Source organism: Pristiophorus japonicus, chromosome 7 (genome assembly GCF_044704955.1).
Source record: "Pristiophorus japonicus isolate sPriJap1 chromosome 7, sPriJap1.hap1, whole genome shotgun sequence".
In the NCBI taxonomy this organism is placed as follows: domain Eukaryota; kingdom Metazoa; phylum Chordata; class Chondrichthyes; family Pristiophoridae; genus Pristiophorus; species Pristiophorus japonicus.
This window is the reverse complement of record NC_091983.1, coordinates 81,029,108-81,054,935: the sequence shown is the minus strand read 5'-3', so window position 1 is coordinate 81,054,935 and position 25,828 is coordinate 81,029,108. Positions and strand designations below refer to the sequence as shown.

At 44.8% G+C, this 25,828-nt stretch overlaps 1 protein-coding gene across 3 annotated transcripts in view; it reads right to left on the bottom strand.

Moving 5' to 3' along the window:
- Positions 1 to 25,828, bottom strand: part of LOC139267174 (protein LYRIC-like) — a 133,942-nt gene that overhangs the window by 31,295 nt on the left and 76,819 nt on the right. For 2 of the 3 annotated variants that reach the window (XM_070885098.1, XM_070885097.1), the window contains exons 7-9: positions 23,190 to 23,288; positions 5,272 to 5,387; positions 4,025 to 4,141 (exon numbers count right to left, since the gene is read on the bottom strand). In XM_070885098.1, the coding sequence (XP_070741199.1) occupies positions 4,025 to 4,141; positions 5,272 to 5,387; positions 23,190 to 23,288 (332 nt within the window). Of the gene's footprint in view, positions 1 to 1,278; positions 2,533 to 4,024; positions 4,142 to 5,271; positions 5,388 to 23,189; positions 23,289 to 25,828 lie in introns of those variants that run through there. The other variant, XM_070885096.1, reaches the window with a different exon arrangement.

Here is a 25,828-nt window from a genome sequence, read left to right as displayed (position 1 = left end):
GCCACCCCCTTTCCTGAGTGGTACGAGTCTTGCTGGGACATTCCATGCTTTCCCACAATGCGAGGCTGGGGATTCCAGTGGGGTGCAACGAGGCACACCCAGGACTCCACCGTCCGAGATTGCAATTCCCAGTGGGATGCAGCAAGGCACACCCAGGGCCCCACAATCCGAGGCTGCGGGTCCCAGTGGGATGCAGCGAGCCACACCCAGGGTGAGGTGGGAAGGAGCGTTCTTCTGAGGTACAGGATCTAACAGATGTGGTTCAGATGATGGCAATGAGTGCGGAGAGCATTGACCTTACACGATCACTCCTGGACACGATCAGTGGGGTGGGAGATGAGGTATCAGGACTGTCGGGAGAACAACACTCTCACGAGAAATGGGAACACTGTCCGGGAACATGAGGGAGGGAATGTCTCAGGCAGCGATACAATGTCGGTGCACATTAGGGACAGAATGTCGCTGGTAGCTGATGCGCTGTCAGTAAACATGAGGGAATATTTCACGTAGTTGAAACACTGTCTGTGAACATGAGGGAGGGAATGTTGCAGGTAGTTGACACACTGTTGCTCAACATGAGGGAGGGCATGTGGTAGCTGAGACACTGTTGGCAAACCTGAGGGAGGGAATGTTGCAGGTAGTTGACACACTGTCAGGGCACATGAGGGAGGGAATGTTGGAGTTAGCTGCTGCAATAAGGGAATACGTCAAGACCACTCGCCCATTGACATAATCAACTGCCTCTCCCGCTCCAATCCCCAGACAAGCCTCTGAAGAGGCCCAAGCCATACCCTCCACATTACCGCCTGCTCCCCCCCACCCCCCCCAAGATATTCGAAAGAATAAGCTTGGTACCAACCCGAGAAACGCTGCGCCACCTCCTGCGGTCAGGGGTGGTGAAGTTACCAAGACCAAGCGGAGTGGGTGGTCTTAGAATGAGGTGGAGGAGAGATGGGCGCAGCCTTTCTTTGCTGCTGTTGTTGTTATTATTGTTGTAACTGTTCTCAAATTAAAAGTTTTTTATAAGTTATGTAAATTTACAAGTTTAAAAGTTTGTAAGTAATCTTCAAGTTTTTAAGCGATCTTAGAGTTTGGAAGTGATGTTAAAGTTTGTAAGTGACCTTAACTGAAAACTTTAATAAAAATATTCTTGTATCAAACTTTAAAGTCGAGTACAAACAAATGTTTGTTAAACTTTTGAATAAAATATATTTTATATTATAATTGAATCATTTACATTATTTGTTCCATTATTAACACAACTTTTTGAAGTAAACAATAATCATTTCCATCATTTGTTCCATTAACACAATACAACATTACGGAACAGGTCCAAACAGTAAACATGGTCCATTTGGAATAGTTGTCATTGAGCCTTCAGGCAACAAAACATCCACGGATGAGCTGCTGGCGCAAGACTTGAACAATCGTTAAAGGGGCACGACGACCCACTCTCCTCCGCCGTTGTGCTCCGGGTTCAGGTAGTTGCATGGCTTCCTTGTCCTCCTCATCATTTGCTTCTTCCTCATCATCAGCCACTCTCACCTCGGGTTGGTCTTCTACCACCAGCTGCTGCTACCTCATGATGGCTAAGTTATGCAGCATGCTGCACATAACATTCAGGGGAGCATTGCAAGTAGCTCGGAATGGTTCAGGCATCGGAAACGCTGTTTCAAGATGCCAATGGTCCTCTCTATTATGCTGCACGTCGCAATGTGCGACATGTTGCATTCCCGGTCAGCTTCCGTCCGGGTTACGTACAGGGGCGTCATGAGCCAGGTGGCGAGGCTGTACCCTTTGTCTCCCAGTAGCCAGCTCTGCCCTTCTGGCTGCTGCTGAAACATGCAGATATCGCGCTTCCGCGTAATATGAATGCATCATGGGTGCTCCCATGGTAAGTTCCCCATGACCGCCCAGGCAATGCATGATGCGATACATGTCGTCACACACGAGCTGTACATTAACGGAGTGGAAGCCTTTTCTGTTCCTGTACATCTCGGAATCCTCCAAAGCTGCCCGCAAGGCGATGTGGGTACAATCAATGCAGCCCTGTACCTTTGGGAAGCCAGAAATCCTGGAGAAGCCCGCAGCCCTTTCATGCATTGCCTGGGCGGTCATGTCGAACTTTATCTAGTCATTCCTCCGGGCATATAGTGCAGCAGTCACCTGCCGAATGCAGATATGTGTTGCATGTTGAGAGATGGCGCACACATCCCCAGTTGTGAGCTGGTACGATCCACATGCATAGAATAAAAGTGCAGCTGTAACCTTCTCTTCAACTGACAAAGCAGTCCTCCTGACGCATCTAGGTTGCTGGTCTGCTGTTACTAAATCACAGATCTCATTTACAACTTGTTTGTGGAAACGCAGCCGTCTGACACAGTCTGCATCACTCAGGTGTAGGTACGAATGCCTGCCTCGATATACCGGGCGTGGGTGAGGCCTCCTGCCCATCATCCTATGTGCTCTGAGGTTCTTTATGCGATGACGTCGAATCAATTGTCTTCTCCGCAGCACCATCATGCAGAAGGCCTGCACAAGATATGGCCTTGTCAGTATTGCCCCCATGATTAAATTATACCTTTGCAAGAAGCTCAAAACAGCAGGCAGGACAAGGTACTTTGTTCTCTCTCTCCCCAAGGTCGAGGCCCTAGTATGGCCCACACCCAGGTCTGAGCATGCACATTGACCGGGAAACACCACCCCCCCCCCCCGCCCCCGGGGCTTCATTTGATACATAATGGCATAGTGTAAGGCTTCTCATGCCTTCAATTCACCTTCCACCCCACCCCCCCCACCCCCGCCAAGGGCTTCTTTTGAAGCCGTGCCCCAAGCCAGTGTCTGGGCAAGGGACCGATTCTGCTGGCCGACGCGCCGACCCTCGAGCCTACTTTGGAGATGTTTGGTGGTGGCGTGGCACTTAAAAAAAAAAATCAAAACTTAAAGAATTCCATGAAACTTCCATTTTTTGAGTTTTAAGTTTGAAAAATGTTAAGCTTGATGATGCATATTTATGTGTTCTTGACTCCCTCCACAACTTCGCCGAAAAAGAGTGGCGTCCTTCTGCACCGATTTTTGATGTGTGCTGGTTTTTCTTAAGTACCCAGATGGTTTTTCGGGAGTGGTCACACACGCTGTCCTGGGGGAAATGTAAGTTGGCCAAACTTGCATTATTGTGAAAAACTGGCGCAGACATCAGGTTACGCCCCCTATGACACAAAAAAAAGCTAACCTAAAAAAATCATAACTAACTAAGTTACGCTGGCGCACAATCTTTGGGGAAACTTGGATTTTAAAAGTTTAGGCCAAAAAAAGTGGCGCGTGCCAAAAATACGGTAAAAATCACTGGGGAAAATTGAGCCCTTTGTTACTCTAGGTTATGAAACACCTCGGATAGGAAAGCTCTTATTCTCTGATGGGTATCTTATGAGTATTTGGATGTATTACTTACTTGTAATAATCTTTTAATATTCAATAAATGTCTAAAGTTAATCTAGCTCCAAGACTTATTATTCTGGGCTATATTGAAAGTCCTAATAGTTCTGGATCCATTTGAAAGCTGATAGGTATGTAGATTGTTTTTATATAATCTAATGACATTTGCATAATACCGTATCACATCGAAAAATCTTAAATGAATTGCAGAAGAAATTATTTATAGGATTGGTTTTGCAAATGATTCTATTAGTTCTCTGTTGTTTTCAAATTGAAGATACTGACACGGAATAAAGAGGAAAATTATTACATTGCCGAGCACTATTCTTCCTCAACTGAATGAGCAGAAAATTCATCCAAAAATGTTAAAAACATAAAAATTCCACTCAGTGTCTGTTCCCTCTTCCTTGCCTTGTGCCTTGAGCATTTTTGCTCTGTTAAAGATGCTCAATAAGTGTTTATTGTTGTTAGTATAACAAAGATCAAGATGTTCCTCAAATTTTAAAATAAATGCTTAATTTCTGACTTACTTGAAGGCTGATCAAACTAAACCTCTTACTTTTTTTAGGATTTTACAAAGTGAATATACCTCTTCGCTTCCAACAGAATCTTCTGTTTGCTTGCCCTTCTTCTTTTTCTTCTTTCGTTTTGACTTGCCACTGCCAGCAGGGTTCACCTGAGATTTTTCTTCTTCCTCTTCAGATACCTAGACAATGGAAAAAAATGGGAACACAAGGAAGTCATTGGAGTTCCTTTTTAAGTGCTGGTCTCTCACTCACATTAGATAGATGGCATTGGGAACATTCTTCTGTTATAGGTGCTAAAAGTTATTGCATCTAGGCTGGCACTTCAGCGCACTACTGAGGGAGCACTGCACTGTTGGAGGTGCCAACTTTCAGACGAGATGTTAATCCGAGGGCCTGGCTACCCTCCCAGGTTGACGTAAAAGATCCGATGGCTCCTTTTGAAGAAGAGTAAGGGAGGAACCCCTTTGTCCTGTCCAATATTTATCCCTCAACCAACATTTCTAAAACAGAGGCCTGAATCTTGGACAGGGGCAAGTTGCTTAGGCAGCAGGGGCAGGGGGGGGGGTTAGGGAAAGGCAAAGTTTCTGTCGGGAAACCCGGAAGTTCGGGTTTCCCCGCATACTGTGAAGTTTGACTCCACAGCATGCATAGTTTTGGTTTGACAGGTTCTCCACTCCGAAGTCAGCCTGAGCAACAGGCTTGGCGTCCAGTCAGGCGGGGAGCAATCCGGAGGAGGAGGCCGCAGCCGCAGGTAACGTTTTAACATCTCATCGAACCCTACCCACCCGTTTTTGGGAGTTATGATTCAGTCCAGATTATCTGGTTATTTATCTCACTGCTGTTTGTGGGAACATGCTGTGTGCCAATTGGCTGTCGTGTTTCCCTACATTACAACAGTGATGACACTTCAAAGATACTTAATAGGCAGTAAAGAGCTTTGGGACTTCTGTGGTCATGAAAGCTGCTGTATAAAACCAAATTCTCTCTTTAAAAATGTACTGAGGTCACCAACAAAGCTGTACTTTCATGACGGTCAATATTAAATTTGGTTAAAAAAGACTTAGTCGGAAGCTTACAGTAAAGGAGACAAGTTAAATATTTTCAAAACATCAATCTGCACCATGCTATGCATAGCTCAGTCACATACTATGTGCTGGTTGATGTGAAGTATTCTGCAACTGACTTCCACTATTAAAACTGAATTGGAACATAAACAAAAGAGCTTCTTTTGAGTTTTATTGTAGGACTTTAAGAAGTTCTGAATCTTTTCATTAGCAGTTCTATTTAGGTAGTACCTTTTCATTATTACCTTCAGCTTCTCTTTCCCTACTTCCTGGGCTGTTAAGGTTTCCTCTCCTGTCCAGTTTCCCCATTCCTCTGTTGGTGGGCTCCAGTCTGAGTTAAGGTCAACTGCAAAGGGGTCATCTACAAAACAAAGACATATCATTGTAACTATTCATGAATTTTTCTGTAATTTATTATAAAAATGATCTGACAATATGAGAGGCCCAGCATAGGTGGCAAATTAAGCATCCTCGAATAGTGAAAATTACTTCCTTAGGGCTTAGGCTTTGCTTCAGTGGCACAGGCAATCTGTTACAGCCAGTCTGGCTTGGTTGTGGCTGAGAAAGGTCAGATGGGGTCCTGTGGCCCATGCTCTATTTCTATTTCTTGTGATATCTTTTATTGTCTGTAATTCTTCAAGGTTTGACTGTTTAAATTTGTTCGGCCTACTCTATGCACTGGTTCCTTAAAGATCACATGGATGAACTTGAACAATTGTACATCCCTGCCTGGAGTAAAAACAAAATGGGGAATGGTGGGTCAACCGTGGCTAACAAGGGAAATTAAGGATAGTGTTAAATCCAAGGAAGAGGCATATAAATTGGCCAGAAAAAGCAAACCTGAGGACTGGGAGAATTTTCTAATACAGCAGAGTCGGACAAAGGGTTTAATTAGGAGGGGGGAAATAGAGTATGAAAGGAAGCTTGCTGGGAACATAAAAACTGACTGCAAAAGCTTCTACAGATATGTGAAGAGAAAAAGATTAGTGAAGACAAACATAGGTCGCTTGCAGTCAGATTCAGGTGAATTTATAATGGGGAACAAAGAAATGGCAGACCAGTTAAACAAATACTTTGGTTCTGTCTTCACGAAGGAAGACACAAATAACCTTCCAGAAATACTAGGGGACCGAGGGTCTAGTGAGAAGGAGGAACTGAAGGCAATCCTTATTAGGCAGGAAATTGTGTTAGGGAAATTGATGGGATTGAAACATAGGCCGATAAATCCCCGGGGCCTGATAGTCAGCATCCCAGAGTACTTAAGAAAGTAGCCCTAGAAATAGTGGATGCATTGGTGATCATTTTCCAACAGTCTATCGACTCTGGTTCAGTTCCTATGAACTGGAGGGTAGCTAATGGAACACCACTTTTTAAGAAAGGAGAGAGAAAACGGGTAATTATAGACCGGTTAGCCTGACATCAATAGTGGGGAAAATGTTGGAATCAATTATTAAAGATGAAATAGCAGCACATTTGGAAAGCAGTGACAGGATCGGTCCAAGTCAGCATGGATTTATGAAAAGGAAATCAAGCTTGACAAATCTTCTAGAATTTTTTGAGGATGTAACTGGTAGAGTGGACAAGGGAGAACCAGTGGATGTAGTGTATTTGGACTTTCAAAAGGCTTTTGACAACATCCCACACAAGAGATTGGTGTGCAAAATTAAAGCACATGATATTGGGGATAATGCACTGACGTGGATAGAGAATTGGTTGGCAGACAGGAAGCAGAGAGTCGGGATAAACGGGTCCTTTTCAGAATGGCATGCAGTGACTAATGGGGTGCCGCAGGGCTCAGTGCTGGGACCCCAGCTCTTTACAATATACATTAATGATTTAGACAAAGGAATTGAATGTAATATCTCCAAGTTTGCAAGTGACACTAAGCTGGGTGGCAGTGTGGGCTGTGAGGAGGACGCTAAGAGGCTGCAGGGTGATTTGGACAAGTTAGGTGAGTGGGCAAACGCATGGCAGATGCAGTATAATGTGGATAAATGTGAGGTTATCTACTTTGGTGGCAAAAACACGAAGGCAGATTATCTGAGTGGCGGCAAATTAGGAAAAGAGGTACAACGAGACCTGGGTATCATGGTACATCAGTCATTGAAAATTGGTGTCATGTATCTCACATTACTGTATATAACTGTATCTTACCATGCTATACATGACTGTAACTGGATATGACCTGTAACAATAAGCATACCTTACCACCAGGGGTGCACTTGCAGGAGACACTTCATACCTGACCCACTGTGGTATATAAAGGGAGGTCTCAGGCAAGTGCAGCACTGGAGAGCTGGAATTAAAGGTGCAGATCCTGAGTGACCTTGACTTCAGCATGTGTCTCATGTAAGTCAGTATATTAGAGTCAGGACTTAACAGTGGCGACGAGTTATGGGATCACAGAATCCACAGAATGGCTACCAACAGCTCAGATGAGAAATACAATGCTGGAGACAATTGGGATGACTTTATAGAAAGGCTCCAGCAAAGCTTTGTGACGAAAGACTGGCTAGGCGACGATAAGGCAGACAAGAGAAGAGCCCATCTCTTGACCAGCTGTGGCTCGAAAACATACGCTTTAATGAAAGACCTGCTGGCACCCGAGAAACCAGCAAGCAAGTCGTTTGAGGAGTTGAGCACACTGGTGAGAGACCACCTGAAACCAGCGAGCAGCCTACACATGGCCAGACACAGGTTCTACAGCTGCAGATGCTGTGTGGGCCAAAGCATACCTGACTTCGTGGCGGAACTTCGGAGGCTGGCTAGTTCATGTGAGTTCCCCGATGAACTAAGGAGAGAAGTACTGAGAGACTTTTTTATTGAAGGAATAGGCCACGCAGGCATATTCCGAAAGCTTATTGAGACTAAAAACTTGACTCTAGAGGCAGCAGCACTGGTCGCACAGACGTTCTTGGCAGGCGAAGAAGAAACGAGGCTGATCGATACTTTGGGTACGACAACCAACGAGGCATCGGAACAAGGGGTTCACATTGTGAAACAAACCGCTACCTCCACACACAGACAAAGGCAGGAGAGCAGGCCTTCAACAGCAGACAATGGCGCCAGAAGCCATCAAAATCAAGGGCCACATGAACGGCCGATCACACCTCATCAACCCACAATGCGAGCAATCAACAACAGATTGAGAGAAGCTCAAGGGAGATCAGCCAGACGCAGCTCATCCTTCGGAAACAATGGAAACGGTCTGTGTTGGAGATGTGGGGAAAGGCACTCAACCAGGATGTGTCGATTTCAGCATGCCGTTTGCAGAAACTGTAACGACACAGGGCATCTGGCTCACATGTGCAGAAAAACAGCAGCTCAGCTGGTATACGAATTGGAAGGGTCGGAAAGCGGACCAGAAGATGGTTGGAACAGTGCACTTGGACGCCGAGGTACAGCAGGTTAACATGATCAATGTCCACTGTTCTTACACCAAGACGCCTCCAATTATGATGAGGGTTCTACTCAACGGGATACCTGTCAATACGGGGGCCAGTCAATCCCTCATGAGAGTTCAACAATTTGAACAGCTTTGGCCGCACAAAAGCAACAGACCAAAATTCACAAAGATCGACACCAAACTAAGGACCTATACTAAAGAAATCGTCCCAGTCCTTGGCAGCGCCATGCTCTCAGTCACACACAAAAGGATGGTGCACCGACTTTCCCTGTGGATTGTCCCCGGGGATCTCCCAGCCCTGTTGGGGAGAAGCTGGCTAGCAGAACTTAATTGGAAATGGGATGATGTTCACGCCATGTCGTCAGAGGAACGGACCTCCTGCTCAACAGTTCTAAGCCGTTTTGAACATCTCTTTCAGCCAGGTGTGGGCACCTTCAAAGGGGCTAAAGTTAGAATCTACATCACACAGAATGCCAGACCGGTCCATCACAAGGATAGAGCTGTGCCTTATGTGATGAGGGAAAAGATTGAAAACTAACTGGACCGGCTTCTGCGGGAAGGCATAATTTCTCCCGTGGAATTCAGCGACTGGGCAAGCCCCATCGTCCCCGTCAGGAAGCCTGATGGATCCGTGCGAATCTGTGGGGATTACAAGTCTACCATAAACAGTCTCCCTACAGGACCAATACCCACTGCCCAGAGCGGAGGACCTATTTGCCACGTTGGCTGGAGGAAAACTTTTCTCGAAACTTGACCTCACATCTGCGTATATGACGCAAGAACTGACCGAAGAGTCTAAGCTACTTACCATCATCAACACACATCGAGGCCTTTTTGTGTACAATCGATGCCCATTCGGCATCAGGTTGGCAGCTGCTATATTCCAGCGCAACATGGAAAGTCTGCTCAAATCCATCCCGGGGATGGTGTGTTTCAAGATGACATACTCATCACGGGCAGGGACACTGACTCTCATCTCCGCAATCTTGAGGAAGTACTAAGCCGATTGGATCGGGTAGGCCGGAGAGTTAAGAAATCCAAGTGTCTGTTTCTCGCGCCTGAGGTTGAATTTTTGGGCAGAAGGATTGCCGCTGATGGAATCCGCCCAACCGAATCCCAAACCGAAGCGATTCGCCTGGCACCCAGGCCCCGGAATGGCTCAGAACTGCGCGCCTTTCTCGGGCTACTCAATTACTTTGGGAACTTTATGCAGAACTTGAGCATGCTGCTGGAGCCTCTCCACATGCTACTCAAAGAGGTGTGATTGGTTTTGGGGGGACGCCCAAGAACGCGCCTTCAATAAGGCACGCAACCTTCTATGTTCCAAGAGTGTTTTAGCCTTTTTTGACCCAGGTAAAAAGTTAGTCCTTACGTGTGATGCGGGTAAATTACAGCCCGTTGCTTATGCCTCCAGGTCACTTTCGCGGGCGGAGCGCGGGTACGGTATGGTTGAGAAGGAGGCGCTCGCGTGCGTGTACGGTGTCAAAAATATGCACCAATACCTTTTCGGGGCCAAGTTTGCGATAGAAACCGACCACAAATTCCTCACGTCCCTACTATCCGAGTGCAAGGCAATCAACACCAACGCCTCGGCACGCATTCAGCGGTGGGCACTCATGCTGGCGGCTTACGACTATACGATAAGGCACAGACCAGGCACAGACAACTGTGTCGAGGTGCTTAGCAAGCTATCCCTGGCGACCACAGAAGGGTCCGACGAATAGGACTGTGAGATGGTCATGGCAATCAATGCCTTTGAATCCACAGGTTCGCCCATGACAGCTCGCCAAATCAGAGCCTGGACGAGCAGCGACCCCACGTTATCTCTAGTAAAAAGATGCGTCCTAACTGGTGACTGGGCAGAGGCTCGCAATGCCTTGCTCGAGGAGGTCAAACCCTTCCATAGGCGCATGCATGAACTCTCACTACAGGCATACTGCTTGATGTGGGGCAGCCGAGTAGTTATACCCTTACAAGGCAGGGAGCCATTTGTCCGGGAGCTCCATCGTGAGCACTAGGGGATCGTCCTTATGAAGGCCATAGCCAGATCTCATGTCTGGTGGCTTGTCCCCAACCATTGGTGCCCAACTCATTAATGCCCCCAGGGAGGCCCCCTAAGCCCCTGGCCCACCAAACCGTGGTCGCGGGCGCATGTAGACTATGCGGGCCCATTCATGGGCAAAATGTTCCTCGTAGTCGTTGATGCATTTTCAAAATGGATCGAGTGCACCATTTTAAACTCGAGCACCACCTCCACCACTGTGGAGAGCCTTAGAACCATGTTTGCAATGCACGGCATTCTTGACATTTTGGTCAGTGATAATGGTCCGTGCTTCACCAGCGCATAATTTCACGATTTTATAGTTGACTACGGTATAAATCACGTTAAGATGGCACCTTTCAAGCCGGCACCTTTCAAGCCGGCCTCCAATGGCCAGGCGGAGCGAGCAGATCATTAAACAAGGCATGCTCAGAATCCAAGGTCTCACGCTGCAGAGCTGCCTGTCGCGACTGCTGCTGGCATACAGATCTCGTTCGTTGACTGGGGTAACCCCCGCGCAACTATTGATGAAACGAACCTTAAAGACCAGGCTCTCGTTAATCCTCCCAGACATGCATGAAATTGTTGAGGCTAAGCGTCAAAAGCTAACTGAGTACCATGACCGAAATTCGAGGGGGAGGTGGAATGAGATAGGGGACAAAGTGTTTGTGCTAAACTATGGCCAGGGTCCTAAATGGCTTGCAGGGACAGTAACAGGCAAAGAGGGAAATAGGCTACTGGTTATACAAATGGACAGTGGCCAAACCTGCCGGAGGCATGTAGACCAAGTAAAAAGTAGATTAACTGATAACACTGAAGAACCAGAGGCAGACTACAATGTGGAACTCTCAGCACACCTGGTGGACAGACAGGCGGAACAACCTGAGGAAAGGGCAGTCTCAACAGACAGCCCAGGCGAGATACCAGCAATCACACCGAACGAAACAGACAGCCCAGGCGAGATACCAGCAATCACACCGAATGAAAAACAGGCACCAAGGCAAACAACTGAACCACAACTAAGACGCTCCACGCGAGAGCGCAGACCACTTGAGAGACTGAATCTATAAAGGCAATAAGACCTTGGGGGAGGGTGATGTCAAGTATCTCACATTACTGTATATAACTGTATCTTACCATGCTATACATGACTGTAACTGGATATGACCTGTGACAATAAGCATGCCTTACCACCAGGGGTGCACTTGTAGGAAACACTCCATACCTGTCCCACTGTGGTATATAAATGGAGGTCTCAGGCAAGTGCAGCACTGGAGAGCTGGAATTAAAGGTGCAGGTCCTGAGTGATCTTGACTTCAGCATGTGTCTCGTGTAAGTCAGTATATTAGAGTCAGGACTTAACAGTTGGCATGCAGGTACAGCAGGCGGTGAAGGCGGCAAATGGTCTGTTGGCCTTTATAGCTAGGGGATTTGAGTATAGGTGCAGGGAGGTCTTACTGCAGTTGTACAGGGCCTTAGTGAAGCCTCACCTGGAATATTGTGTTCAGTTTTAGTCTCCTAATCTGAGGAAGGATGTTCTTGCTGTTGAGGGAGTGCAGACTGATTCCCAGGATGGCAGGACTGACATATGAGGAGAGGCTGGATTGACTGGGCCTGCATTCACTGGAGTTTAGAAGGATGAGAGGGGATCTCATAGAAACATATAAAATTCTGACGGGACTGGACAGGCTAGATGCAGGAAGAATGTTCCCGATGTTGGGGAAGTCCAGAACCAGGGGACATAGTCTAAGGATAAAGGGTAAGCCATTTAGAAACATAGAAAATAGGTGCAGGAGTAGGCCATTCGGCCCTGAGAGCCTGCACTGCCATTCAATAAGATCATGGCTGATCATTCCTTCAGTACCCCTTTCCTGCTTTCTCTCCATACCCCTTGATCCCCTTAACCGTAAGGGCCATATCTAATTCCCTCTTGAATATATCCAGTGAACTGGCATCAACAACTCTCTGCGGCAGGGAATTCCACAGGTTAACAACTCTCTGAGTGAAGAAGTTTCTCCTCATCTCAGTCCTAAATGGCCTACCCCTTATCCTAAGACTATGCCCCCTTTTTCTGGACTTCCCCAACATCGGGAACATTCTTCCCGCATCTAACCTGTCCAGTCCTGTTAGAATCTTAAACGTTTCTATGAGATCTCCTCTCATCCTTCTAAACTCCAGTGAATACAGGCCCAGTCAATCCAGTCTTTCCTCATATGACAGCCCAGCCATCCCTGGAATCAGTCTGGTGAACCTTCACTGCACTCCCTCAATAGCAAGAACGTCCTTCCTCAGACTAGGAGACCAAAACTGAACACAATATTCCAGGTGAGGCCTCACTAAGGCCCTGTACAGCTGCATTAAGACCTCCCTGCTCCTATATTCAAATCCCCTAGCTATGAAGGCCAACATACCATTTGCATTCTTTACCACCTGCTGTACCTGCGTGCCCACTTTCAGTGACTAATGAACCATGACACCCAGGTCTCGTTGCACCTCCCCTTTTCCTAGTCTGCCGCCATTCAGATAATATTCTGCCTTCGTGTTTTTGCCCCCAAAATGGATAACCTCACATTTATCCACATTATACTGCATCTACCATGAATTTGCCCACTCACCTAACCTGTCCAAGTCACCCTGCAGCCTTTTAACATCCTCCGGCACCCAGTTTAGTGTCATCAGTAAACTTGGAGATATTACACTCTATTCCTTCATCTAAATCGTTAATGTACATTGTAAAGAGCTGGGGTCCCAGCACTGAGCCCTGTGGCACCCCACTAGTCACTGCCTGCCATTCTGAAAAGGACCCGTTTATCCCGACTCTCTGCTTCCTGCCTGCCAACCAGTTCCCTGTCCATGTCAATATATTACCCCCAATACCACGTGCTTTGATTTTGCACACCAATCTCTTGTGTGGGACCTTGTCAAAAGCCTTTTGAAAGTCCAAATACACCACATCTACTGGTTCTCCCTTGTTCACTCTACTAGTTACATCCTTAAAAAATTCCAGAAGATTCGTCAAGCATGATTTCCCCTTCATAAATCCATGCTGACTTGGTCCGATCCTGTCACTGCTTTCCAAATGCGCTGTTATTTCATCCTTAATGATTGAGTCCAACATTTTCCCCACTACTGATGTCAGGCTAACCGGTCTATAATTATCCGTTTTCTCTCTCCCTCCTTTTTTAAAAAGTGGCGTTACATTAGCTACCCTCCAGTCCATAGGAACTGATCCAGAGTCGATAGACTGTTGGAAAATGATCACCAATGCATCCACTATTTCTATTGCCACTTCCTTGAGTACTCTGGGATGTAGACTATCAGGCCCCGGGCATTTATCAGACTTCAATCCCATCAATTTCCCTCACACAATTTCCCGCCTAATAAGGATATCCTTCAGTTCCTCCTTCTCACTAGACCCACTGTCCCTTAGTACCTTAGGAAGGTTATTTGTATCTTCCTTCGTGAAGACAGAACCGAAGTATTGGTTCAATTGGTCTGCCATTTCTTTGTTCCCCGTTATAAATTCACCTGAATCCGACTGCAAGGGACCTACATTTGTCTTTACCAATCTTTTTCTCTTCACATATCTGTAGAAGCTTTTGCAGTCAGTTTTTATGTTCCCGGCAAGCTTCCTCTCATACTCTATTTCCCCCCTCCTAATTAAACCCTTAGTCCTCCTCTGTTGAATTCTAAATTTCTCCCAGTCCTCAGGTTTGTTGCTTTTTCTAGCCAATTTATATGCCTCTTCCTTGGCTTTAACACTATCCTTAATTTCCTTTGTTAGCCATGGTTGAGCCACCTTCCAGTTTTATTTTTACGCAGAACAATTGCTGAAGTTCATCCATGTAATCTTTAAATGTTTGCTACTGCTTATCCACCGTCAACCCTTTGAGTATCCTTTGCCAGTCTATTCTAGCCAATTCACGCCTCATACCGTCGAAGTTACCTTTCCTTAAGTTCAGGACCCTAGTTTCCGAATTAACTTTGTCACTCTCCATCTTAATGAGGAATTCTACCATATTATGGTCACTTTACCCCAAGGGGCCTCGCATAACAAGATTGCTAATTAATCCCTTCTCATTTAGGACTGAGATGAGGAGAAACTTCTTCTCAGAGAGTTGTTAACCTGTGGAATTCCCTACCGCAGAGAGCTGTTGATGCCAGTTCATTGGCTATATTCAAGAGGTAGTTAGATATGGCCCTGACAGCTAAAGGGTTCAAAGAGTATGGAGAGAAAGCAGGAAAGGGGTACTGAGGTGAATGATCAGCCATGATCTTATTGAATGGTGGTGCAGGCTCGAAGGGTCGAATGGCCTACTCCTGCACCTATTTTCTATGTTTCTGAATCCTAAACCCACCAATGAAGGAGTAACGTTGAGAACAGGCCTGCCAAATCGAAAGGCAAATCCAGTGGTTTTACCAGCATAAAAACAACATGGCAAACGGCAATAGTACATGGCTTATTGAAGATGAATCAGCATGGCTTTCCCAGCTGTAGATTGTTTGAAAATCTTTCCCCTAGTGTCACTCTCTCTTCTAATTGTGGTCTCCATGTAGGTTGCTTTGATTGCATCAATATGTTTAAACAACTGTTATCACATTCTTTCAATCTTCTGTATCACCTTCCATTTTTGAGGAAAAAGTATGAATTTCCTCAGTCCTGCTCCTCCAATATTTTGTACAAGTCAGCATCTATAGAGCTCCTAAGCTACTAAATTGACATTCCTACATATACATCACAAAACACACCATTCCAACAGCAACAGATAGAAAACATCTATTAAAAGGAAAACTGTGAAATGCACGCTAAAAAATAAGAACAGAAAAGAATTTAAAGCAATGATCTGAGGGTTCAAAGATGATGATTCAGAACTCTTAAAACTTCATTCTCATATCCCATGGCATCATCTGAAATCCTTTATTATATTATTGTCATAATTGACTGATAATTATTCTCCATTTCCCTTGTAATTGACTTTCCTGCTTCAAATAATCAACAAAATAAGCATTTCCCCCATCCTTCCCCAACTGTTGCGATCTTAAACAACCCGTCCTCTTTGAAGTAACACAAAGCACAGGCACTGGCTACTTCCAGACACTCATACTAACCTGCTAGTTATATGAATATGTTGTTTGCTGACTTTCATCTGCATAGTTTCCTAGCTTTCATAGAATCATAGAAGAGTACAGCAAAGAAACGAGGCCATTGGCCCATCGAGCCTGCGCTAGCTCTTTCGAAGAGCAATCCAGTTAGTCCCACATCCTGCTCTTTTCCCGTACCCCAGCAATTTTATCTCCCTTCAAGTATTTATCCAATGTAAATGTTCTATAATATGCTTCATATTACTAAGGGGCTGAATTTCCTCGTGAAATGAAACCGGCGATTATGCTGGGATCACACCTGCCAGTTTCATCTCACGTTAACCCCGCTGGAGTTTGCGGGAGGGCACCCAATAAGCATGGGGTCGGTGGGTGTAAGCGTCATTACAGGTGCATCCCTGGTGCCCGCCTGTGGCCAGAAACTGCGGTGCCAGTCAGTAACTGGGGAAAGGAGTTGCTCAGGGACACCTGACCAAAGTGCTTTGGGACGTCCAAGGTGCTATATAAATGCAATTTCTTTATTCTATATTACCGTTGGAAGAATTCATGAGCAAAGCAGAAGGAAGTAGAGGTCCTTAAAGCGGTGAACTTGGGGCATAAAAATAGATCAGAGCCTGGAAAATGACTCCAGAATATACTGATGCTGCATTCTAGCTGGATCCCTAGTTGCCACCATGATGATGCTAAAGTAGCTGGTTATTGAAATAAAGAAGTGAGAATCAACATTTGGCCCGCAATTGAAGTGCTTTAGACCTGTTTATTTTTAAAGCATCTGCTTTATTTTCGGGTGGCTACTACTCTGTTTTTAAGTGCAAATGAGGTGGTAATGAGGGAAAAAAAATCAGTTTCCTGAACAACAGTCCAATTTATACCACTATTCAATGTCCAAAGCAGAAAGCTGCACTTTTTGTAGTGTATTGTATACATCAGGAAATATTTAGTGCAATACTACATCCTACAATTATGAAGTTACAATTTTACCAGGAAATCTGGTTTAAAGTGACAGATTTATTCTCTGTTCCCCAAGGTGAGGAATGCCATTTTTATGAAATTGATCACCTTTCTACTCTTTGCACTTAGTTAAGCATCAAGTACTGAGTTCAGCTACAGCACAATCATATGCACAATTAAGTTCCTTCTGCCCTGCTACCAATGAGCCTTATACCCTGCCGTTTTTAAGCATCCCCACTTCCTAGTCACTCTGTTGATTTTTCTGAATGAGATTGCCAGCTTGTGCAAAATTGTGAGCAGTTCTGTGCTGTGAACTTACACCCTTTAGTAACTCAACCGCAACTGCCCAAACTCATTTCAGAAAGGACCATTACTAATAGCATAAAATTGAGACTTTCATCTCATCTATCAGGGCTGGGCTTGAGCCTGGGGTGCAACTTTCATTTTGGGTGTAACGGGGAAACTGGTGGTAATGGATTGGTCGCCTGTTATACACCCAGTCCGATTTTCCATTCCGTTGACTTCAATGCCTGCTGAATGTCAATAACAACAACTTGTATTTATATAACATACAGGAGTATTATGAGATTAAAAAATTTGACACCGAGCTGCGTAAGTAGAAATTAGCACATGTGACCAAAAGCTTGGTCAAAGAGGTAAGTTTTAAGGAGCGTCTTGAAGGAGGAAATAGAGGTATGGAGGTTTAGGCAGGGAGTTCCAAAGCTTGGGGCCTAGGCAACAGAAGGCCCGGCCACCAATGATTGAGCGATTATAATCAGGGATGTTCAAGAGGGCAGAATTAGAGGAGCGTAGACATCTCGGGTGGCGGGGAGGGGGTTGTGGGTCTGGAGAAGATTACAGAGATAGGGAGAGGCGAGGCCATGGAGGGATTTGAAAATGAGGATGAGAATTTTGAAATTGAGATGTTGCTTGACCGGAAGCCAATGTAGGTCAGCGAGCACTGTGGTGAAGGGTGAGCAGGACTTGTTGCGAGTTAGGACATGGGCAGCCGAGTTTTGGATCACCTCTAGTTTACGTAGGGTAGAATGTGGGAGGCCAACCATGATATAGTCAAGTCTAGAGGTAACAAAGGCATGGATGAGAGCTTCAGCAGCAGATGAGCTGAGGCAAGGGCGGAGACGGGCGATGTTACGGAGGTGGAAATCGGCAGTCTTAGTTATGCTGTGGATATGTGGTCGAAAGCTCATTTCAGGGTCAAATATGACACCAAGGTTGCAAACATTCTGGTTTAGCCTCAGACAGGAGTTGGGGAGAGAGATGGAGTCAGTGTCCAGGGAATGGAGTTTGTGGCGTGGACAGAAAACAATGGCTTCGGCCTTCCCAATATTCAATTGGAGAAAATTCTGCTCATCCAGAAATGGATGTCGGATAAGCAGTCTGACAATTTAGAGACCGTGGAGGGGTCAAGAGAAGTGGTATTGAGGTAGAGCTGGATGTCATCAGCGGACCTGTGGAAACTGATGCTGTGTTTTCAGATGATGTCGCCAAGGGGCAACACGTAGATGAGAAATAGGAGGGGGCCAAGGATAGATTCTTGGGGGACACCAGAGGTAATGATGCGGGGACGGGAAGAGAAGCCGTTGCAGGTGATTTTCTGGTTACGATTAGATAGGGAAGAATGGAACCAGGCAAGTGCAGTCCCACCCAGCTAGACGACGGTGGATAGGCTTTGGAGAAGGATAGAGTGGTCAACTGTGTCAAAAGCTGCAGACAAGTCAAGGACGAGGAGGATAGTTTGCCTTTGTCATAGTCATAAAGGATGTAATTTGTGACTTTGATGAGAGCCGTTTCGGTACTTGGCAGAAGTGGAAGCCAGATTGGAGGGATTCAAGCATGGAGTTGCAGGAAAGATGCGTACAGATTTGGGAGGCGACAACATGTTCAAGGACTTTGGCGAGGAAAGGGAGGTTGGAAATGGGGCGGTAGTTGGCAAGGGCGGAGGGATCAAGGGTCGGATTTTTGAGAGGGATGATGACTGCAGATTTGAGGGAGAGGGGGACAGTACCTGAGGAGAGACAACAGTTAACAATGTCAGCTAACATGGGAGCCAGAAAAGGAAGTTGGGTGGTCAGCAGTTTAGTGGGAATAGGGTCAAGGGAGCGGGAAGTGGGTCTCATGGACAGAATGAGCTCGGAATGGACATGAGGGAAGATTGGAGAGAAACTAGAGAAAAATGTGAGGTCGGGGCTAGGGCAGGAGGGATCCTTAGAGGAAGTTTGGCCCGGTGGGCTAGGGGAAGGAAGGGAAGAGGCAAAGGCGGCCGAACAGATGGTCTCGATTTTAGAGACGAAAAAGTCCATGAGTTCCTCACACTTATTATCGGAGGGGAGGGTGGAAACTGTGGAGAGGGGTTTAAAAAGACGGTTAGCAGTGGAGAATATAAGGCCAGGTTTGTCTATATATTCCAGTGAGCGATTTTATCAGATGTCTGGTGCATTTTGATTGGTTACATCAACTGAAATGAAAGTAAAGGGTTTACACGAATTTGAGAATGTAACGAGCAAGGTGGATAAGGGGAACCAGTGGATGCGGTGTATTTGGATTTCCAGAAGGCATTCGATAAAGTGCCACATAAAAGGTTACTGCACAAGATAAAAGCTCACGGGGTTGGGGATAATATATTAGCATGGTTAGAGGATTGGCTAACTTTCAGAAAACAGAGAGGCAGGATAAATGGGTCATTTTCCGGTTGGCAAACAGTGACTAGTGGGGTGCTGCAGGGGTTGGTGCTGGGTCCTCAACTATTTACAATCTATATTAATGACTTGGATGAAGGGAGCGAGTGTAATGTAGCCAAGTTTGCAGATGATACAAAGACGGGTGTGAAAGAAAATTGTGAGGACACAAAAAATCTGCAAAGAGATATAGAAGGCTAAGTGAGTGGGAAAAAATTTGGCAGGTGGAGTATAATGTGGGAAAATGTGAGGTTATCCACTTTGGCAGAAATAATAAAAAAACAAATTATAATTTAAATGGAGAAAAATTGCAAAGTGCTGCAGTACAGAGGGAACTGGGGATCCTTGTGCATGAAACACAAAGTTAGTATGCAGGTACAGCAAGTAATCTGGAAGGCAAATGGAATGTTGACCTTTATTGTAAGGGAGATAGAGTATAAAAGCAGAGAAGTCCTGCTACAAGGTATTGGTGAGGCCATACCTGGAATACTGCGTACAGTTTTGGTCTCTGTATTTAAGGAAGGATATACTTGCATTGGAGTTCAGAGAAGGTTCACTCCGTTGATTCCGGAGATGAGGGATTTGACTTATGAGGATAGGTTGAGCCTATACACATTGGAGTTCAGAAGAATGAGAAGTGATCTTATTGAAACATCTAAGAAAATGAGGGGGCTCGACATGGTGTATGCAGAGAAGATATTTCCACTCATAGGGAAAACTAAAACTAGGGGACATAGTCTTAGAATAAGGGACCGCCTATTTAAAACTGAGATGAGGAGGAATTTCTTCTCTCAGAGTGTTGTAAATCCATGGAATTCTCTGCCCCTGAGAACTGTGGAGGCTGGGTCATTGAATATATTTAAGGCGGAGATAGACAGATTTTTGAGCGATAAGGGAATAAAGGGTTATGGGGAGCAGGTAGGGAAGTGGAGCTAAGTCCATGATCAGATCAGATTGTATGGCGGAACAGGCTCGAGGGGCCAAATGGCCTAACTCCTGCTCCTTTTTCTTATGTTCTTATGTAGGAATGCAACGGAGGTGGTGAATCAAGTGATTCAGAGTTGTTGCACCACATAGTGGCTGTAGACAGAACTACTCACCCATCAGGTTGCTAAGGTGGTGGCTGAATGAAAACAATTATTTATTGATTTGGTTTCAAATAAAAATGTCAGCTTTCATTTCACCCAAATTACAACATATGTCATCCTGGGTGGACAGGCAAGTGGTCTCTTTCTAGAGATCTGCCGTGCTGCCTTATAATTGACCACTAAGAGATACAGGGGAACAGCTTGAAATGACTTTCCTTCTGACTTATCTCCCTCAATTCAAGGAAGCACCCAGACCCAAACTTTGCTTAGTTCCATAACCAAGTCTATTAATTTACCGTGCAGGGAACTCCATTGTGCCACAAAATGGCAATTGGTGAAAAAATGTTCAATATCTGATTAGATGCCATTCATGAGTTTATTGAAATTGAGAGTTGTTAATGTACTACCACAACAGTCAGCATTTACGATCACTTAAATGTCAGTTGGTGTAGTTTCTTGCTATTACTTAATATTGAAAGGCACCAAAAGCCTGAGGAAAATCCTTTATCAAGTTCTGAGGAAAAAAATCAAATAAAACATATGAAAAGCAATGTGTGAGGAAGACACAACAAATCTGCAAAAGGACATAGACAGGCTAAGTGAGTGGGCAACAATTTGGCAGATGGAGTATAAAATTGGAAAGTGAGGTTATGCACTTCGGCAGAAAAAAAACCAAAGAGAGAGTTATTATTTAAATGGAGAAAGATTGTAAAGTGCTGCAGTACAGCGGGACCTGGGGGTACTTGTGCATGAAACACAAAAGAATAGTATGCAGGTACAGCAAGTGATCAGGAAGGCCAATGGAAACTTGGCCTTTATTGCAAAGGGGATGGAGTATAAAAGCAGGGAAGTCTTGCTACAGTTATACAGGGTATTGGTGAGGCCACACCTGGAATACTGCGTGCAGTTTTGGTTTCCATATTTACGAAGGGATATACTTGCTCTGGAGGCAGTTCAGAGAAGGATCATGAGGTTGATTCCGGAGATGAGGGGGTTGAGTTATGAGGAAAGGTTGAGTAGGTTAGGCCTCTACTCATTGGAATTCAGATGATCTTATTGAAATGTGTAAGATTATGAGGGGGCTTGACAAGGTGGATGCAGAGAGGATGTTTCCACTGATAGGGGAGACTAGAACTAGGGGGCATAATCTTAAAATAAGGCGCCGCCCATTTAAAACTGAGGAGGAGGAATTTCTTCTCTCAAGTGGGTTGTAAATCTGTGGAATTCGCTGCCTCAGAGAGCTGTGGAAGCTGGGACATTGAATAAATTTAAGACAGAAATAGACAGTTTCTTAAATGATAAGGGGATAAGGGGTTATGGGGAGCAGGCGGGGAAGTGGAGCTGAGTCCATGATCAGATCAGCCATGATCTTATTGAATGGCGGAGCAGGCACGAGGGGCCGTATGGCCTACTCCTGTTCCTATTTCTTATGTTATTGGGCTAAACAGGGAAGGGCCGAAATTCTGCAGATCTTCCAGCTCAACCACGCCATAACTCCAGCGAGAATCTGGTGGACGGGCCAAAATTAGGCCTGGAACTGAGATTAGCTAAGTCCCTGGTAGTTTCCCTGAGGCCTTACTGATGCGCATGCTGTCAATCTCCCTTATACTAACCACCTATTGAAATTGCAATTTACTCTAATTACAATTAAAAAAAAACAGAAGATAACCTACGTCTCTGTTTTTATTTCATACAGTAGTGGGTGGGTGACACCGATTTTGGATCTTAAAAGCCTGAGGAATACAGCAGGAAAGGAAGGTTGAGGAGGGTTAGGAGTTCCACAGTTGTGGTCCTTGGGAAAGAATGAGTTAAGAGTAGGAGTCTGTATAATCAGTCTCGATTTCAATAAAATGAGGATGCAGTGAGGAGAGATAGTACATATGATTGAATATTTTTAACTTGTCAGGAATGTTTAGAGGAGCACAAGCCATAATAAAATGGAGACAAGATTTCAACAGAGAAGCAGGTTGAACAGTCCAGGAGTGTGAGAACATACAAACATATGAAAAATGACAGACAGGTAAAGACCATCTGGTCCATCAAACCTGTCCCACACAATTGCGATACCTTGTGTATCACAACATACACACTCCACCCCACCTGAAACCATGTGATCTCCTGGGAGAGGCAAAAAAAGATTAAAAAAACCCAGGCCAATTTGGGAAAAAAATCTGGGAAATTCCTCTCCGGCCCATCTAGGCGATCAAAACTAGCCCAGGAGATCACTCTTGCCATTAAATTCCCTGCAGTACCTACCTTCTGTAAGAGGTGATCTCTGCCGCAGCCAAAAACAAATCCAGCTTTTGTTTGAAGGAATTCAGTGAGTCTGCATCCACCACATGAAACGGCAGCTTGTTCCAGAGGTCTACTATTCTCTGGGAAAAGAACCATCTCCTGACATCCAGCCTAGATCTAGCCTTATACAATTTAAATTTGTGCCCCCTGGTCCTGCCTAAACTATTTAATTGAAATAAACTGTCAGCTGGAACACTGTCTATTCCCTTCATTATTTTGTAAACCTCTAGAGAGGCACCTCTATCTTCCATTTCAGTTCACCCCCTTTTGTAAGTCAATAATCCAATTACAAAATCTGCTGAGTATGCTGTTGGAAAATGCAACCGTTTAATGTTAAAAAACGAAAGCATTCAATTCAAATGGGCATATTGGTATGTGAACTTGGTAACAAATAATTCGCAGACGGACATTATTTTCATACCAACAACATTTGCTTTCAACTCTGTCCATAGCAACAGGCAGACACTTTATTCAAATGTCTTACAATGCACATCATAACGATATAAACTACGGTACTTTCCAATATATCAATGTAAAAGTTGTTAACTTCTTTACTGACTATACTTAAATAATGAAACTCCCCTACCTAGTCCAAGCCATGCTTCATCAATTGTATGAGATGATAGTGAGGCACTCAAATGACACCTGGATGGACTATCTTGAGACGAAGTATTGTCTTGGGTAACTAAAGGCAAAAAGAACATTTTTGTCAAACAAATTCACAATATCCTTAAAAGCTCCAGCGATAAGCTTGTAACGTAACTTATAACACATGTAATGACATCACCTCCATGTGCTAATTTACACATTTCACAGACAGCATTACAGTTTGCTAATAAAGGCAACGTGAGGAAAAATAGTTTTGCATTATCACTGTATCCGTAATTTTGTCGATACAACTTCCACTGAAAATTAACACTTTCATTTCACCTTTTGTCATTTCAATTACTTACCTAACGTGATGTAATTAGAATACATAATGTGAAGCCATGTAATATGATATACAAGAGGCGAAATTGTGGGAATCATAAGACTGCAAGTACAGCATAATACCACCTTTTGGGAGGTAGTGTACTTTAGGACAGAACCAAGACCGCCAGCTTTCTGCCTCATTGATAACTATACATGAAACTGCATTGGCTGCCTTTCTAAATCCTCATAGCAGGGGCTAAGTTTACAAAACTGCTGCATGACGCACGTAAAAGTCTTACAATCTTACATGTCTTGGAAGCCAATGTCAGAAGGATGCATTGTAAATCTTTCCCTTTCTCTTGTTTTGGATTCTTCCCAAGATGTGGAGGCCAGACAAAGCAGTGTCAGGTACTTTGCAGTAGGTTGTGTCCAGCACTTTATCTGCCCCAAACACCAGCTCAAGATACCAGCACCCTGGAGAATGTAGTGAGTTTGAAGCAGGGGCACTGGGTAATTCATGTCACCACGTGCGGAGGAGCAAGATTGTTCAGTATGCAGACGATATAGGTAATTTCGCAGATTTTGGTTCGACTGTAGAGCAGCGCTCTGTCGAAGAGATCTAAAAACGGAAGCATCCCTGTGGCATGCTCCACAGTAACTTGGGTGATGGCATAGCCTCATTGTATCTGTGCTCTGCTGCTGTGTGCTGCTCTTCCAACTGGGGTCATCAGCCATGGCTGGAAAGGGTAGCTCTGTTCTTCATTCATTCGCTCAGGATTGTCAAATAATACAAGCACAAGGGAATTTCTGTAGAATAAAAGCATGGTGGCAGTTATCTGGATAATGGGCAGGATCACATTTCTGTGGACCTGAAACCCCATGCCCTGACTGATGGGATCCCATCCTGACAATGTGTGCATTTGGGTTGGCATGTGGAGTCTTGATGGCCACATGGGTTCTGTCTATAATGGCCTGGACTATTGGGAAGCTTGTGGGTGGTAAAGTTTTTGGCCTTTTGCAGTTGGTGTATCCTTTTCGATGGGAAAGTGATAAAGGTGCTTACTTTGGAAAACAGAATGCCAGTCACTGACTTTATACAGGAATGAACAGCAGACTGGCTTATCTGGCAGATGTCCCCTGCAATGGCCTGGATGGATCCTGCTGCATAGGAGCTTAGTGCCACAGTGATTTTCACAGCTGTAGAAAGAAACATGCCAGGCCTCAACATTGTCCGCAAATCATTCTGCAGCAGCTGGCGTAGTTTGGTCACTCCCTCTTTGTTGAAGCTAAGGCACTGAAGAGAGGTGTCCTGTGGCTTATCTAGGTACAAGTGGCTTGGTCTGTAAACCCTGTGTCCTTGGGTAGTTATGGAAGAGAACATATCACTTAGGGTTGTTGTTGGGCCTGAACATGTGCCTTCTTGAATTGGTCCTCCTCAACCAATTCATGTAGCACTATGGCAACAACCAAAGAGATTTCCATCCTCCAACTTTATTAGCCGCAACTTGTACTGCAGCAATAATTGGCAACTCTCCAGGGGAAAGTGTCTTATCAAATTGAAACCTTCTACAAAAAAGCAAAAATGTAGAGGGAAATAAAGGTGTCCAAAATGTTCATTGCACAAGTAGAAAAATGCACACTGCAAAAAAACACACGACTTTAGCCAAAGAAACTGCAGCAACCTTGGTTTATGAGGTACTCTATAGCTGGCCAGGCCTGTTTTCGGGGCAAGGGAACAATAGAGCCATATAGATTTATAGCACAGAAGACAATTTGGCCAGTTGTGTTTGTGCCAGTTCCTTGTGAAAGCAATCCAACACTAATCCCACACTCTCCACATAGCTCTGTATCTTCCTCTGCTTCAAATACTTTCCCATTATTTCCTTAAAGGTGGAATGGTCTCTGCCTCAACCACTTTCTGTGGCAAAACATTCAATGCTTGAATAACCCTCCATGTAAAGAAGTTCCTCCAAATTTCTCTCCTTATTTTCTTAGAGACAATTTCAAATTGTTGACCCCTCATTGCTGACTCTCCAACCGGAGGAAATAGACTTCTCTTGTTCACTTTATCACTACTTCATTATTTTAACAGTTATTAAATCTCATCTTTGCTTTCTCTGCTCTAGTGAAAATAGTTCCAGTATATCAAGTCTTTCCTCATAACTGAACTTTTTCATCCCTGGTATCAACTTGATGAACCTACATTGCACATTCTTTATGGCTTTAATGTCCTTTCAATGATGGATCACCCAAAACTGCACACAGTACTCTAACAGCGGCCTAACCAATGTTCTGTATAAATCCATCATTACT